We start from the raw sequence: 17,527 nt of genomic DNA on the forward strand, positions 1-17,527 counted from the left end.
GAGGAAAATCCTTTCTGTCTCATTCCATCATCCGACCACTTTCTCGGAGTCCATCTCACTAGCAGTAAGCCGATTCTGGAATAACCTCCCGCATTAGATTAGACAAGTGAATAACAAACACCTCCAGCTTCACATCACAGTTGATGACATATATACTAGAGCAAAAATAATGATCACCATTGTCCCTGTACACGCTCGTTACCCTTGTACAACCTTCTTTCCCACCAGGTTTCCTTATCTCCCAGTATATTTAGACCGTGCAGTCTCTCAAATGTCGATCCGCTAGAACGTGCTATATCAGAAAACATCTCCTTTGTACAGCAAAAAATACTTTCTATATTTTTATTATTGTCATTATTATTATTATTTAGGTTACTATTATCAGGTTTAGCGGCAGCAACAGGAGTAAACCAGTAGTATCAGTATTTAATTTATTAGTTGATAGCCAGTACCACTTACTCACATTGCCGCTATAGACAGTCAAATCATTTTAATACCATTTGTCATATGGCAAATGGTTATTTCTTGGGTAACTACCATGTAAAAAATTTTCAGTGTATGTGTGAAACCTTGGTCCAATGTAAGAGAGGATCTGCTGGACTTAATTACATCACGTTAAATAAGTAAATACATAAAATAAATAAAAAACGTACATAAGTTGAAGTTAGACAAAAAGTCATGTGCCAAACTTATCAGCTAGTGCACTCAGTTGGACATACATTTGGGCCCGGCAATCTGTGCAAAATTTGGAGGTGGTTTAGGAAGAAATTCGGTGCTATGATCAGAACAAATAAGTGTAGGTCATGTACTAAAATCTGATTGGACACGGGCTCCAGCCACTTCACATGCGTTATAAGACAATGCACACATCCGTGGTGAGTTTCCTTGGAAGTAAGGTACATTTCTATGCCTCACATTTCGTCACTCCAAGCTTATGGAGGAGGAGCTAATTGATTCTCCAGCGTCAGATTGCTCATCTAGCCGACACTCTGCCGAACTGCACTACAGCAGAGTAACGACGTCATCTGACCATTGCGAGAGATAACAGAATTGTGGTGAGGTAGGTTTATGGAGCTTTTATAGCAGAAGCGTTCGCTTTAGCCTTGATTAGACGTCGCTGACACTACCACCAGAAAGGTCCTCTCCTGCTGCTGGACAAGCAACAGGCAGACACGAGCACATGTATACTATGATCAGAACCAACTTACGATTGGTTCCATCCGGCCCCTAGACGAGTTGGAAGCGGTCTGGTGCACACATAGGCTTTGGTCAGATTCGGCTGACTGTCGTTATCAGTAGCTATGGTGTGTCAAGTAAGTAGGGACGAATATTAAAGTGCTATACAACACAAAAAATTGATTGAAAATGTAATTTTTTTTAGAAACATTACGTAACTGAGCCGTGGTAAAAACTGCTGTTTTGAAGAACGCGCCGCAGCACGTAGTGTGAAGCAGTCGCCCTCCGTTTCTGGCGGTGGCGCCGCTGTGGCAATCGCAGCTTTGGTGTCTCCCTCTGGTGGGAAAGCGGAAAAGTTGCCTGTTCACCTGAATTTAAGGAGCGCTATGAGCTCTCTAGGTGGTCCTTTGTTATGCCCATCCGGCTTGGATCTCCGCCCCCCCCTCCCTTTTATAAATCCCTCCAAATCCTTGAACGCCATGCTCTCCGCCTCGTCTATCACATCCGTCTCCCCTCCCCCACGCGGATCCTGTATGATCTCATCCCCTTCCCCTACCTCCTCCTTTCCCTTGAAAGGATACGGATCCTGTACACCTCCCGTAAACTCGACCCTCCTCACCCGCTCGTCTCCCCGATCCTCACCCACCCCCACCCACTGCCGCGCCTGTATTCCCATGTCCCACCCGGTCTCCATCTCTGAACCCTCCTTACCCTCTCCCAAGGTGGCTTCCGCCAGCTCCCCCTCCCTGATGATGACCTCCTCCCCTGCATCTACCCCTCCTATCAACTTTGATCCTCCCCCCCCCACCTCCTGTGTCCTTTCCTTTAGGCACCCTCCCTCCCTCCCTTTCCCTTCCCTTCTCTTTCCCCCCTCCCTCCTACTCTCTCCCCCGGGCTTCCCCTCCCCCTTCCTCCCTCCCCCTCTCTCCTTTGCCCATGGCATCTCTGCTCCCCCCTCTCCCATTTCCCCTTCCTCCCCCTCCACCTCCTCTCTTGGCAGGTCCCCGGACTCGTACACGCTCAGTGAACATTCGCGCGCCGGAGATCATCGCCATCAGTGCTTAGTGTGTGTGCATCGTTTTGTGTTTCGTGCAGTTACAACTCAACTGTTCACATGTGCCGTCGCCGTTCTCCGTGTTTTGTGCGCCGTGTCTCCAAGTGTTAGTGTTTTTTTCATCCAACGTGAACGGCTTCTTGTTTACTGTTTTTTTGTATCACCATTTTTTGCCCGCCGTTTTTTGTATTGTATATATCACCTCTCTGTCCTGTTTATTGTTCCACTTAAGGCAGAAGAGCAGCGTACTATGCTGCTGACAGCCCGCCTGTATAGGTGTTTAAAATTACAATAAAGGAAAAAAAAAGACTCTCTAGGCGGCGAGTCTGGTCAGCTGGTGAGCCGGGTCAGAGTGGGGTAGTCAGTGTCTGTCTGTCGTCGAGAGTGCTAGTATGTGTTAGGCCGCCAGTCTGCTCGAGTTTGTTCAGACAATGGTCATTGGCAGTTGGATCGGTCGGTTGGTCGGTCGCGCACTGAGACACCAGATGACTTGTCCGTCTTGAGCGTCGACGCATGTGAGGTCGCCACGTAAGTCTAGTGGGCCGCGCCGTATAGCGAAGGGTAGTGGCTTCGCAGCCGACACGAGAGCAACAGGAGTCAACCCACGACATCGGTCTGGCCGGTGCGAGCTGCGACGCCGTGAGACGGGAGATCGGCGCGCCTTCCTGCGTCCGTTGAAGCGGCTGGCAGCGGACGGTTCGGGAGAGCGTTTTCGGGGTGCTGCAGCCAGGTCTTCGCCAGACATCGCAGTTTATTAGAAGTGATTCGTGATATGTTGTTTCATTTACTTGTTAAATTCTACTTGTTTTCTTGGTCAGTCTCTCGTCGCCAGCTTGCTCGTCTGTCTCTCGTCCGCATTTGTTAGGCAGTTAGTGTCTGTCTGTCTGTCTGTCGGTCTGCCGTACGTTAATAGCTGCCTCTGTCATGTTTGTCCGATTCGGTGTTAACGAATTTATTGCTTCAAGTGTAAGGGCCGAATTCCTGAAATATGTTTTTATCTTGCCTATCATCTTGAGAGGCGGTATATGTGTAATGTAGAGCATGTTTGGGCAACCTTGTATATTTTATGTAAGATTGCATTTCAGGGGTTTTATTTTAAATGGTCATTTTCGTATATAAAGTTGCCACCCTTCCACCGTAAGAGTTTTTTTAATTCAAGTTGGACCTTCGGTGGCAAGTTAATCTTTTTGTACCATTTCCATTCCTCCTACGGGATGCATAGTTTATGTTTTGTGTGAGTTGTTAAAATTTTTAGCTTAAGGTAATTTCGTGTGTTGCAGATTTACACCAGTGCAGTCTTTCAGAGGTGGTTGTGAGCGGTGGTGACTACGGCCGTGTCAAAAGCGAGCGTCATAGTTCTCAGCCCGAAAGCTCATACAATCAAAAATTTGTTTCTTTCTGCCTCTGAATAAATTGTAACTTGATATTTAGAGGGTGCTTTCTGATTATAACTTTAAATGTTTCCAAAAAAAGGGCTTTTAGGAATAAAATTTTCATTTGTTGAAAGAAATTTGATTTGTTTTCATCAGTTACCAACTGGCAACTGCTTCCACGCTCACTTAGTGTGATTTAATGTGTTGATGTTCTTGATTAATCGCTAGTAAATAAAGTAAATTCTTAACAAAAGATTTTGAAAATAAATTCGCGGTTCAGTAACTTCTCCCATTTATGTATGAAAAATTACATCCTCCGTGTGACCACCCAAGGCCGCGCGGCAAGGAGCAGTACGTTCATTTAAGTTCTCGTCGATGTGTTAAAAACACCTGATACGACCGCCGTTAATAACCCTTTCAATTTCATTCTTCAGTTGGTGTATTGTTTGTGGTTAATTAGATTTTTGATTTCGCAAATCCTCACCAAAGAAAGGTCACGATGCGTAAGCTTGCATGATCTGGCAGGCCATTCCTGGGTTTTCACGCAAAGAGATAATTTTTTGAGGAAACCTTTCATTCAGCAGAGCCGTGCGTTGTGGACGCATCCCGTCTTCCAGTCACTCGCGGATTTTCGTTACCCCAAATTCTGCAGTTCTGGTTACTGACGTACCCACTGAGGTGAAGGTTCGCCTCGTCTGAGAAAATTATTCTTTTTGTTGAGTTCTGGTGCTCCGTTTGTCGAGGTAGACCCACTGAGCAAATCGATATCTCTTTCCGTGAACTGCAGGCTTCAACTCTTGTGTAAGTTGAATCTTATACGCATGCATTTTCAGATCTTTTGAAAAGCATTTCACGCACTGAACTTGTTGATAAATTCAATCGTTGAGCTCGGCGACCAACCCATTTTCTGGGACTTACGGTCACATTGTCACGCACGACAGCAGTGTTTTCTTGTGTTCGAACTGAACACGGTCGTCCTGTATTCAAACAGAACTCGTGGTTTCAGACTTCCGGATCAACTTCCGAACTGATGATTCGGTTGGAGTAGCATTACGTCCGAGTGTCACGCGCAATTTACGAATGGTTGCCGTGGGACTTTCACAGTTTTTGTAATAACTTTTTACCACTTGGATACGTTGCTCAGTTGTCATCTGCTCCATGACGAGAGGAAACACCAAAGAACAATGCTCGCCACACAAAAGCTATCAGGCTGCAAGTGGGAAGGATTGCAAACATGAAAGAACCACTTTTTTTCAATGTCAATCAACTTCACCAACAGCCGTACACTGTAAAAATTTTTATTTTATTCTGAAAGCAACCAGTTTCTGCATTTCATTTTGCTATCTTCAGGCCCCACATACTTTTATCCAAATAAACGAACTTATTGTATAGCGCTATAAATCACTGGGTATCGTGAATTTCAGTCGTTATACAATTGCTTCATCTACATCTACATCTGCATCCATACTCCGCAAGCCACCTGACGGTGTGTGGCGGAGGGTACCTTGAGTACCTCTATCGGTTTTGCCTTCTATTCCAGTCTCGTATTGTTCGTGGAAAATAAGATTGTCGGTATGACTCTGTGTGGACTCTAATCGCTCTGATTTTATTCTCATGGTCTCTTCGCAAAATATTCGTAGGAGGGAGCAATATACTGCTTGACTCTTCGATGAAGGTATGTTCTCGAAACTTCAACAAAAGCCCGTACCGAGGTACTGAGCGTCTCTCCTGCAGAGTCTTCCACTGGAGTTTATCTATCATCTCCGTAACGCTTTCGCGATTACTAAATGATCCTGTAACGAAGCGCGCTGCTCTCCGTTGGATCTTCTCTATGTCTTCTATCAACCCTATCTGGTACGGATCCCACAATGCTGAGCAGTATTCAAGCAGTGGGCGAACAAGCGTACTGTAACCTACTTCCTTTGTTTTCGGATTGCATTTCCTTAGGATTCTTCCAATGAATCTCAGTCTGGCATCTGCTTTACCAACGATCAAATTTATATGATCATTCCATTCTAAATCACTCCTGATGCGTACTCCCCGATAATTTATGGAATTAACTGCTTCCAGTTGCTGACCTGCTATTTTGTAGCTAAATGATAAGGGATCTATCTTTCTATGTATTCGCAGCACATTACATCTGTCGACATTGAGATTCAATTGCCATTCCCTGCCCATGCGTCAATTTGCTGCAGATCCTCCTGCATTTCAGTACAATTTTCCATTGTTACAACCTCTCGATACACCACAGCATAATCTGCAAAAAGCCTCAGTGAGCTTCCGATGTCATCCACAAGGTAATTTATGTATATTGTGAATAGCAACGGTCCTCCCCTGTGGCACACCTGAAATCACTCTTACTTGGGAAGACTTCTCTCCGTTGAGAATGACATGCGAAGACAGAGACAGAATTTCCCCTCCAGTTCCTCGACAAAGACGTGGCTGTAGCGACTGGAATTCACGATATCCAGTGATTTATGGCGCTATGCGACAAGTTCGTTTATTTCTATAAAAGCTTATGGGACCTGAAGATGGCAAAATGAAATGCCGAAACTGGTTGCTTTCAGGATCAAATAGAATATCTTGACGTATACGGCTGTTGGTGAAGTTTATTAAAATTGAAAATTACTTACCAGCCGACGTCGAATGGCCATAATGGACCATAAGGAATTGAAAGAACCAGCCTGCCGACCATCATATGACGAAATGGCGCAAAATTCAAATTCGTCCCTACTTCCCAGGCACCAGTTATTAAACTGTTAACAGCTGTGGACTACAATGGAACAGTGATCAGAATTAGTTGATTATACACAGAATTTCCCCTCCAGCCCCTGGACAAAGAGGTGACTGTAGTACAAGGGTAATCCCAAAAGTAAGGCCTCCTATTTTTTTACAAGTACATATACCTGTTTATTTCTACAATGGTTTACATCACTTTACAGCTTGAACATTTACCTATCTTTCGACATAATAACTATTTCTGTCGATGCATTTTTGTAGACGCTGTGGCAGTTTTTGCATGCCCATGTCATACCATCTCGCCGCCATGCTGTTCAGCAAGTTATGAACCTCTTCTTTCACCTCGTCGCCGGAGCTGAACCGCTGGGATCACAAATAATGCTGACATGTACTATGAGACACTGAAAAGACTCGAACGGGCAATTCAGAACCGGAGATGTTGAGCAAGAGCGTACACATTCTCCATGACAACGCTCGCCCACACACCGCTCGGCAAACCGTTGCTCTCCTGCAACAGTTTCAGTGGAACATAATCACCCACCCACCCTGTAGTCCTGACTTGATGCCCAGTGACTATCATCTGTTCCCTAGGTTACAAGAAGATTTGGCCGGAAAGCGATTCAGCTCCGACGACGAGGTGAAAGAAGAGGATCATAACTTTCTGAACAGCATGGCGGTGAGCTAGTATGACATAGGTCTACAAAAACTGCCACAGCGTCTACAAAAGTGCATCGACAGAAATGGTGAGTACGTCGAAAAATAGCTAAATGATCAAGTTGTAGAGTGATGTAAACCATTCTAGAAATAAAGAGGTCTATGAACTTATAACAAAATAGGAGACCTTACTTTTGGGATTACCCTCGTATTAACTACTACAGTTGACGACCAGCTGATGTTCAGCGTGTGAAATACCTTCTGCAACTCCAGAACAAGTGGACAGCCGTTTCAGCGGGCACTGCAGCCTCGATGACGACTGATGGTACTCACGACAAGTGGCCGATACTAGGCACCTGAAGGAGCCCCTGCAGGCCCCTCAATAAATGGGCAGCAGATCCAGAGTGTGTTCTAATAGCAACTGATTGATGGTGTGCTGTCACCGCCAGACACCACACTTGCTAGGTGGTAGCCTTTAAATCGGCCGCGGTCCATTAGTATACATCGGACCCGCCTGTCGCCACTATCAGTGATTGCAGACCGAGCGCCGCCACACGGCAGGTCTAGAGAGACTTCCTAGCACTCGCCCCAGTTGTACAGCCGACTTTGCTAGCGATGGTTCACTGAAAAATTACGCTCTCAATTGCCGAGACGATAGTTAGCATAGCCTTCAGCTACGTCATATGCTACGACCTAGCAAGGCGCCATTATGAAGTGCTATTTATCTTGTGATGCATGTACCGTCAGACCGATGTTCACCAATTATGGATTAAAGTTAAGTATTCCAGAAGCTACGTGCTATTTTCGCTACTATAAAGACCTTGTCATTTTCCAGACCTCACGCCATCCTGCGTGAGCTTAAACGCGTGCCCTTTGGCCTCCCGTCCTCGTGGATTGGCTGTCTTGCCAGTCCACAAAAGATGGTACTCATCGGAGAGGTGGCTGTTGATATACTTTTCGGGATGTGAGGTCGTGGTCCAAGAACTTTTCTGCTCCTTACGTTTCGTCCAGAACTGCGCTGGACTTCCTCAGAGGCGCTGCTCCGCTGAGTCTTGCCGACTGACTGGTCGGGCGTCTGAGAGCGACTTATATATTGTGAGAAAGGGGGGCGTGGTTCAGGTGACACGTGATGAGCAGTGATGACGACGCCCCCCTTTCTCACAATATATAAGTCGCTCTCAGACGCCCGACCAGTCAGTCGGCAAGACTCAGCGGAGCAGCGCCTCTGAGGAAGTCCAGCGCAGTCCTAGACGAAACGTAAGGAGCAGAAAAGTTCTTGGACCACGACCTCACATCCCGGAAAGTATATCAACAGCCATGTAACCTGGTCGTGAAAGCCTTCATTCTACACATCTGAGAGGTCTTCTCCCAAAAAGTGGACTAAGAGGTAGCAGCCTGGAATGTACACCTGTGGTGAGAAACTAGGGCGATAGGGAGGCACGTACCTGGAAGGTCCTCTCCAGGCCCTGGACGAGCAGGTAGCAGTCCTGGAGCGCGCTGGAGCCGGGCCACCTGCGCACGGGCTCCCTGGCCAGCACGTAGTGGCTGTCGATCTCCTTGCCGCCCACCGAGACCAGCTCGGCCTGGAGCGTGATGAGGTCGCTGTCGGCGAGGATGGCCGGGACGACGAACGCCGCCTCCCCGGACGTGATCTCCAGGTCCTGGCTGTAGATGGCCGTCGTGTTGTCGTACACCTTCACCCGCACCCGCACCACCTTCTCCGTGCTCACCGACTCCACCTGCGCCACACCAGACACCCCCGCTGAGGGATTTCCCTCACACCTCTTCCATTACACAGTGCAGTGGCGACTCGTAAGTGTACATTCTAGGGGCGTTCACAAATTTATAAATTCAGATAAACACGAGAGTGTTAAATTACACTGAGGTGCCAAACAAACTGGTAGAGGCATGCGTATCCAGATACAGATATACACTACTGGCCATTAAAGTTGTTACACCACGAAGATGACATGCTACAGACGCGAAAATTAACCGACACGAAGAAGATGCTGTGATATGCAAATGATTAGCATTTCAGAGCATTCACACAAGGTTGGCGCCGGTGGCGACACCTACAACGTGCTGTCATGAGGAAAGTTTCCAACCGATTTCTCGTACACAAACAGAAGTTGACCGGCGTTGCCTCGTGAAACGTTGTTGTGATGCCTCGTCTAACGAGGAGAAATGCGTACCATCACGTTTCCGACTTTGATGAAGGTCAGATTGTAGCCTATCGCGATTGCGGTTTATCGTATCGCGACATTTCTGCTCGCGTTGGTCGAGATCCAATGACTGTTAGCAGAATATGGAATCGGTGGGTACAGGAGGGTAATACGGAACGCCGTGCTGGATCCCAACGGCCTCGTATCACTAGCAGTCGAGATGACAGGCATCTTATCCGCATGGCTGTAACGGATCGTGCAGCCACGTCTCGATCCCTGAGTCAACAGATGGGGACGTTTGCAAGACAACAACCATCTACACGAACAGTTCGACGACGTTTGCAGCAGCTCGGAGACCGTGGCTGCGGTTACCCTCGACACTGCATCACAGACAGGACCGCCTGCGATGGTGTAGTAGCCGACGAACCTGTATGCACGAATGGCAAAACGTCATTTTTTCGGATGAATCCAGGTTCTGTTTACAGCATCATGATGGTCGCATCCGTGTTTGGCGACATAGCGGTGAACAGACATTGGAAGCGTGTATTCGTCATCGCCATACCGGCGTATCACCAGGCGTGATGTTATAGAGTGCCATCGGTTACACGTATCGGTCACCTCTTGTTCGCATTGACAGCACTTTGAACAGTGGTCGTTACATTTAAAATGTGTTACGACCCGTGCGTCTACCCTTTATTCGATCCCTACATTTCAACAGGATAAAGCACAACCACGTGTTGCAGGTCCTGTACAGGCCTTTCTAGATACAGAAAATGTTCGACTGCTGCCCTGGCCAGCACATTCTCCAGACCTCTCACCAACTGAAACCTTATGGTCAATGGTGGGCGAGCAACTGGCTCGTCACATAACGCCAGTCACTACTCTTGATGAACTGTGCTATCGTGGTGAAGCTGCATGGGCAGCTGTACCTGTACACGCCATCCAACCTCTGTTTGACTCAGTGCCCAGGCATATCAAAGCCGTTATTACGGCCAAGGTGGTTGTTCTGGGTACTGATTTCTCAGGATCTGTGCACCCAAACTGCGTGAAAATGTAACCACGTGTCAGTTCTAGTATAATATATTTGTGCAATGAATACCCGTTTATCATCTGCATTTCTTCTTGGTGTAGCAATTTTAATGGGCAGTAGTGCATGTAAACACGCAGAATATGGCGCTGCGGTCGGCAACGCCTATATAAGACAACAAGTGTCTGTCGCAGATGTTAAATCGTTTACTGCTGCTAAAATGGCTGTTTATCAAGATTTAAGTGAGTTTGAGTGTGGTGTCATAGCCGGCGCACGAGCGATGGGTACAGCATCTCCGAGGTAGCGACGAAGTGTACTGTGAATATCAGTAATCCGGTAAAACATCAAATCCCCGACATCGCTGCGGCCGGAAAAAGATCCCGCAAGTACGGGACCAAGAACGACTTAAGAGAATAGTTCAACGTGACAGAAGTGCAACCCTTCCGCAAATTGCTGCAGATTTCAATGCTGGGCCATCAACGAATTCAACGAAACAGCATCGACACAGGCTTTCGGACCCGGAGTGTCTCGCCTCGCCTGGACCGGCCTCTGTGGCCGAGCGGTTCTAGGTGCTTCAGTCCGGAACCGCGCTGCTGCTACGGTCGCAGGTTCGAATCCTGCCTCGGGCATGGATGTGTGCGATATCCTTAGGTTAGTTAGGTGTAAGTAGTTCTAAGTATAGGGGACTGATGACCTCAGATGTTGTCCCATACTGCTTAGAGCCATTTGAACCATTTGAAGCCTCGCCTGGTCCCGTCAACACCGACATTCAAATTGTATCGGGCGGATGGACGTGTACGGCTATGGAGACAACCTCGTGAATCCATGGACCCTGCATGTCAGCAGGGGACTGTTCAAGCTGGTGGAGCCTCTGTAATTGTGTGGGGCGTGTGCAGTTAGAGTGTTTGAGTCCCCTCATACGTCTATATACAACTCTAACGGATTAAGCGTAAGTAAGCATCCTGACTGATCACCTGCATCCATCCATGTCCATTGTGCATTCTAACGGACAGCAGGACAATTCAAACCCCACACGTCCGGAATGTCTTCAGAGTGGCTCCAGGAATACTCTTCTGAGTTCAAACACATCCGCTGGCCACCAAAGGCCCCAGACATGAAAATTATTGAGCATATCTTGGTTGCCTTGCAACGTGTTGTTTGGAAGAGGTGTCCAACTCCTCGGATTTAGGGACAGCCGTGCTGGATTCGTGGTGTCAGTGCCCTCTATCACTGCTTCAGATATTAGTCGAGTCCATGCCACGTCGTGCTGCGGCACTTCTGCGCACTCATGGAGCCCCTACACGATATTACGCGGGTGTACCAGTTTCTTTGGCTGCTCAGTGTAGAAGCACCATTTGTTATGGACTGTCCCCGAGAAAACCTGGACAAACCTTGATTTTTGGGTACAGAAAATACGAATTGCGCGGGTGACCACTTCTATAATTTCTGTTGACAACTGATGTTGACGAATTTTTTACCCTGTTCTTAATATGACGTTCTCGATGAGCTACGGAAACTTTTTCCGATATGTTTATGCGTCAGCGAGATCAACAGGATCAAAATTGTCGTACTGAAGCAAGTATGGCGTGAATGTAGTTTCACTGTCGTAGTCAACAAACAGCAAGGCGGTTCTGGGGTGACTATAATGGTTCTGAGGTCACAAAAGTATTTTTACCGTCGCCATTTTTTCATCAATCAAAGCTTACCCAGCACTGCCTCTGATTGAAGGGCACAGAACAGGCTGTCTTTACCTGGATATTATTCGATGGCTCCACCTGGCGGTGTAAGCACTCCGTCTCCGTCTTCAGGCCACAAGTGGCCCATCGGGACCATCCGACCGCCGTGTCATCCTTAGTGGAGGATGCGGATAGGAGGGGCGTGTGGCCAGCGCACTGCTCTCCTGCTCGTTATGATGGTTTTACTTCTACCGGAGCCGCTACTATTTGGTAGAGTAGCGCCTCAGTTGGCATCACGAGGCTGAGAGTACCCCGAAAAATGGCAACAGCGCATGACGGCCCGGATGGTCACCCATCCAAGTGCCGGCCACGTCCGACAGCGCTTATTTCGGTGACCTGACGGGAACCGGTGTTTCCACTGCGGCAAGGCCGTTGCCCTGGAGGTGTAAGGGTCTTACAAAATTTTTTTTTTTGTGGTGCAAAATTCTTTAACTTGCAAATGAAACACAGCACTTTTTAGGTTCAAAATGGTTCAAATGGCTCTGAGCACTATGGGACTTAACTTCTTAGGTCATCAGTCCCCTACAACTTACAACTACTTAAAGCTAAGGACATTACACACATCCATGCCCGAAGCAGGATTCGAACCTTGACCGTAGTGGTCTCGCGGATCCTGACTGTAACACCTAGATCCGCTTGGCCACTCCTGCCAGACCTTTTTAGGATACTGCAGGCGTGGCCTAAAAGTGTTATGGAAAATTTTACTGACCTGTAGAATTCACATTACACGGAGCTTGTTCCGAAGGTTATTTTTTGTGACTTTGGATGTCCGTGCGAGATATTGTTGGCATAGTGCTAACGCTGGAACCTTCCTTTTATATTTGCAGGTGGTTCCGTTGTTCTATGGTAGTTGGCACTAGCAGAAGAGTGTTCAGGAATGGAGTCTGATATGGATGCGTATATGAAACAGCGCTGTCTGATTGAAATCCTCACTGCTGAAGGAATTGCTCCGACTGAAATCCATCGATACTTGCTAACGGTGTATGGAGACCATACAATAGACGTGAGCGATGTGACGCGATGGGTGCCGCATTTCCTAGGTGGTGGAAGGGGTGAAAGGGTGTGCAAGACAAGCCACTGCCCCATCGACCCTGCACAGTTGTCATCCCTCGCAATGAAGAGTGTCTTGATCAACTCATCCCTGCGGAGAGGCCGATGACCACCAGAGAATGAAGTCCAAAGCTGAATGTCGGCTGTAGCGCCTTGCAAACAATGTTGGAACATTTCGGTTATGGCAAAGTCTGTACGAGATGGTCCCAGCGGATGCGTACAAAAGAACAAAAAACTCATCAAAAGGAAATTTATCGGGACCTGCTGAACCAATATGAAGCTGAAGGTGTTTTCTTTGTAGCATCGTCACTGGAGATGTGATGTGGGGTCACCACTACGAGGCGGAATCCAATAGCCAGTCCATGGAATGGCGACATGCGAATTCTCCGTCAAAGAAAATATTCGAGACACACCCGTCTGCAGGAAAAGTGATGTGCACAGTCTTCTGGGATAGACAGAATGTGGTTGTTGTAGATGTTCTGGAGTCTGGAGAAACTGTCAGTTCGACACACTACAAGAGGACATTGACTAAGCTGAAAGGCCTAATTCCCAGGCAAGGCCAGAGAAGGAGACCAACATGACAAATCCATACTCCAAACGAGTTCTGCGACCACGCAACTCACTGCAAGATTCCGCTGAACTGTTTTACACGTCTATCGTACAGTCATGATTTAGCGCTTTCAGACTTCCGACCCTTTGGCCCTCTGAAAGATGGACTGCGTGGCGAACAGTTTCAAGACTTCGATGCTGTTGTTAAAGCTGTGAGGAAGTGTTCAAATGGCTCTGAGCACTATGGGACTTAACATCTACGGTCATCAGTCCCATAGAAATTAGAACTACTTAAACCTATCACACAACACCCAGTCATCATGGGGCAGAGAAAATCCCTGATCCCGCCGGGAATCGAACCCGGGAACCCGGGCGTGGGAAGTGAGAACGCTACCGCACGACGAAGAGTTTAGCTCCAGCGGGTTCCGATTTGCACAAGCCCGGTATGCAGGCTCTGGTTCATAGTGGGGAAAAATGCGTAACGAATGGTGGTGACTACGTGGAAAAATGACAGTCTGTAAGCTGAAATACTGCTTGGTTTAGCTTTGCTGTTGTGATTTATGTATGTCCTGCAGTTTCCGTGAGTAAAAATAGGAGGAATTACTTTCGGAACAGCCCTTCTATAGGCAATGCATCCTGCTGTAACAAGGAAAAGAAGGGAAGCAATAGAAAAAAAGGCCTGTGTCAGAACACAAACAGACGAATGTGCTCTTGTTTAAAAAACTTTTATAGAAAAGCGGGGAGCCAGCTGGACCAGTCCTCATTCTGCCTAGCTTGCCAATCATTCAATCATTCTCGCAGCCGAACATATTCGCTCTCTTTTTGTGCTGAAAGAGAGTGGCAAGGAGACAATGGTGGACAGTGGAAGGGGGAGGAGACCGTGAGAGAAAACAGTGATAGTGGGAGAGCGGAAGTGAGAGTGAAAGGGGAGATCAATAAAGAAAACAGAAATGGAACGCAAGAGAGGAAATAGAGATGGTCAGTGAGGGATGTGGCAGTAAAGGAGAAAAAAAGATGAGTGGAGATAGGAGTAGTGGGAGCAAGAGGGGGAGAGAATATAGTGGAAATGAAAAAAACAGATGACTCAAGATCTTTCAAAGGCCCCAAGGTGGGGGGAGGGGAGGTTCGGATCCTCCCAGACCCCCTACTCCCCTGAGTTGAAATTTCATGGTCTGCTGATCAAAAGTCGGTGCAAACAATCGCTAAGGACATGTCTGGAGATGAAGAATACTGAGTATTGTAAAACACTCAGTATAATGTCGTTTATTGAAACTTAACTACACTTCTCCATCAATCACTATATACACACAAAGAAAACAAATAACATGTAGACGACTGTTCATCAAGAGCATCGGTGAGGTCTGTCGGAGCTGGTCCTAGCTCGGCGAGTAACCGGCTGTACTGCTGCTGCGCTGGCCTTATAAAGCCGGCGGAAGTCGGCGGACTACTTCAACTTTCCCTGTGTCTGTGAGGCGACCTCTGCAGAAAAAGGTTCGCATTAGTCTCTAGGAAGTTCTGTTTATTTCGAAGAATTGTTTTCCTCTTGGTTGCGCCTGCAAGTGCTTGTGTATGTTATATGGTACACAAGAGTGTCTTGAGTGTAGTCTGCCTGCCAGGGTCGGTCTGTGGCAGACGTAACAGGAGACGAGGCAATGGTGGATGAAAGGAAAGACGGCAGATTGTACACGAGAAAGAAAAGGCAATGGGAATGGGGGAGAAAAAGAATGGGACGAAAAGAATGGTGATGGAACAGAGAGGCAGTGAAAGTGCCACAGAAGGAGACAGTGGTAAGGAAGAGCGGGAGGAAAGATGAAGACAGTGTCAGTGGGAGATACAGACAGCAGGAAGGGCCACTGGGAGGAAAAGGAGACGGCAGTAGAGAGAGGGACATGCTGAATATGAAGGATTCATTACGAAGAGAGGATAGCTATAAGGATTAAGTATGTTCAGTGTTAAAAAAGAGGTCCACTACATCCGCATGTCTAAATTTTCGGTCAGGAAGGCAGAATAAGTATTGGGCCAGCTGCTTCCCCACATTTTTAATATATTTTTTTTAATTTTATACCTCTAGTTCTGTAGGACCAAATTGAGGAGTAAATCTCCAAGGTCGTGGAACGTATCAGTACACGAAATTACAACATAAACGTAAAAAACAGATAAAATAAAATGTTTATGAACCCAAAAAAGAAAAGCCATAAGTTTACGTAAACAGAATCAACAATATAATACAGGAATCAGCTTACTTTTTCAAGGAAATCCTCGAGAGAATAGAAAAAGTGACCCATGAGGAAAATATTCAATTCAGATCTGAAAGCGCATGGGTTGCTGCAAACATTTTGGGATTCTTGTGATAGCTTATTAAAAATGGATGCAGCAGTATGCTGCACATCTTTCTGCACGAGACTTAAGGAAGTGCGAACCAAATGCAGACTGGATTTCTGCCTAATATTAACTGAGGCAAAGCTGCTGGTACTTGGGAATAAACTGATATTGTTAACAAGAAACGATAGTAAAAAATGTATATACACTACTGCCCATTAAAACTGCTACACCACGAAGATCATGTGCTACAGACGCGAAATTTAACCGTCAGGGAGAAGATGCTGTGATACGCAAATGATTAGCTTTTCAGAGCATTCACACAAGGTTGGCGCCGGTGGTGACACCTACAACGTGCTCACAAGAGGAAAGTTTCCAACCGATTTCTCATACACAAACAGCAGTTGACCGGCGTTGTCTGGTGAAACGTTGTTGTGATGCCTCGTGTAAGGAGTAGAAATGCGTACCATCACGTTTCAAGATCGGATTGTTGCCTATCGCGATTGCGGTTTATCGTATCGCGACATTGCTGCTCGCGTTGGTCGAGATCTAATGAATGTTAGCAGAATATGGAATCGGTGGATTCAGGAGGGTAATACGGAACGCCGTGCGGGATCCCAACGGCCTCGTATCACTAGCAGTCGAGATGACAGACATCTTATCCGCACGGCTGTAACGGATCGTGCAGCCACGTCTCGATCCGTGAGCCAACAGATGGGGACGTTTGCAAGACAACAACCATCTACACGAACAGTTCGACGACGTTTGCAGCAGCATGGACTATCAGCTCGGAGACCACGGCTCTGGTTACCCTTGACGTTGCATCACAGACAGGAACGCCTGCGATGGTGTACTCAACGACGAACCTGGGTGCACGAATGGCAAAACGTCATTTTTTCGGATGAATCCAGATTCTGTTTACAGCATCATGATGGTCGCATCCGTGTTTGACGACATCGCGGTGAACGCACATTGGAAGCGTGTATTCGTCATCGCCATTCTGAGGGATGACCAGGGGTAACGGTATGGGGTGTTATTGGTTACAAGTCTCGGTCACCTCTTGTTCGCATTGACGGTACTTTGAACAGTGGACGTTACAATTCAGATGTGTTACGACCTGTGGTTCTACCCTTCATTCGTTCCCCTACATTTCAGCAGGATAATGCACTACCGCATGTTGCAAGTCCTGTGCGGGCCTTGCTGGATACAGAAAATGTTCGACTCCTGCCCTGGCCAGCACATTCTCCAGATCTCTCACCAACTGAAAACGTCTGGTCAATGGGGGCCGAGCAACTGTCTCGTCACAATACGCCAGTCACTACTGTTGATGAGCTGTGTTATCGTGTTGAAGCTGCATGGGCAGCTGTACCTTTACACGCCATCCAAGCTCTGTTTGACTCAATGCTCAGACATATCAAGGCCGTTCTTACGGCCAGAGGTGGTTGTTCTGGGTACTGATTTCTCAGGAACTATGCACTCAAATTTTGTGAAAATGTAATCACATGTCAGTTCTGGTATAATATATTTGTCCAATGAATACCCGTTTATCATCTGCATTTCTTCTTGGTGTAGCAATTTTTAATGCCAGTTGTGTATTTCGAGGCCAATGTCAAAATACCCAGACTAGTGAACATGGGTCGACGAGACGCGAACTTACACCACCTGTTGCCCGACTCGGCCGTTTTCGA

General features: G+C 47.1%; 1 protein-coding gene across 1 annotated transcript in view; it reads right to left on the minus strand.

Annotated features, from left to right (window-relative positions):
- The window catches only part of LOC126427975 (C3 and PZP-like alpha-2-macroglobulin domain-containing protein 8), an 829,074-nt gene that overhangs the window by 267,362 nt on the left and 544,185 nt on the right, over positions 1 to 17,527 (minus strand). Inside the window, exon 7 of the mRNA XM_050089861.1 lies at positions 8,442 to 8,735. Within this exon, the coding sequence (XP_049945818.1) occupies positions 8,442 to 8,735 (294 nt within the window). The remainder of the gene's footprint in view (positions 1 to 8,441; positions 8,736 to 17,527) is intronic.

The sequence above is a fragment of the Schistocerca serialis genome, chromosome 12, assembly GCF_023864345.2.
Source record: "Schistocerca serialis cubense isolate TAMUIC-IGC-003099 chromosome 12, iqSchSeri2.2, whole genome shotgun sequence".
In the NCBI taxonomy this organism is placed as follows: Eukaryota; Metazoa; Arthropoda; class Insecta; order Orthoptera; family Acrididae; genus Schistocerca; species Schistocerca serialis.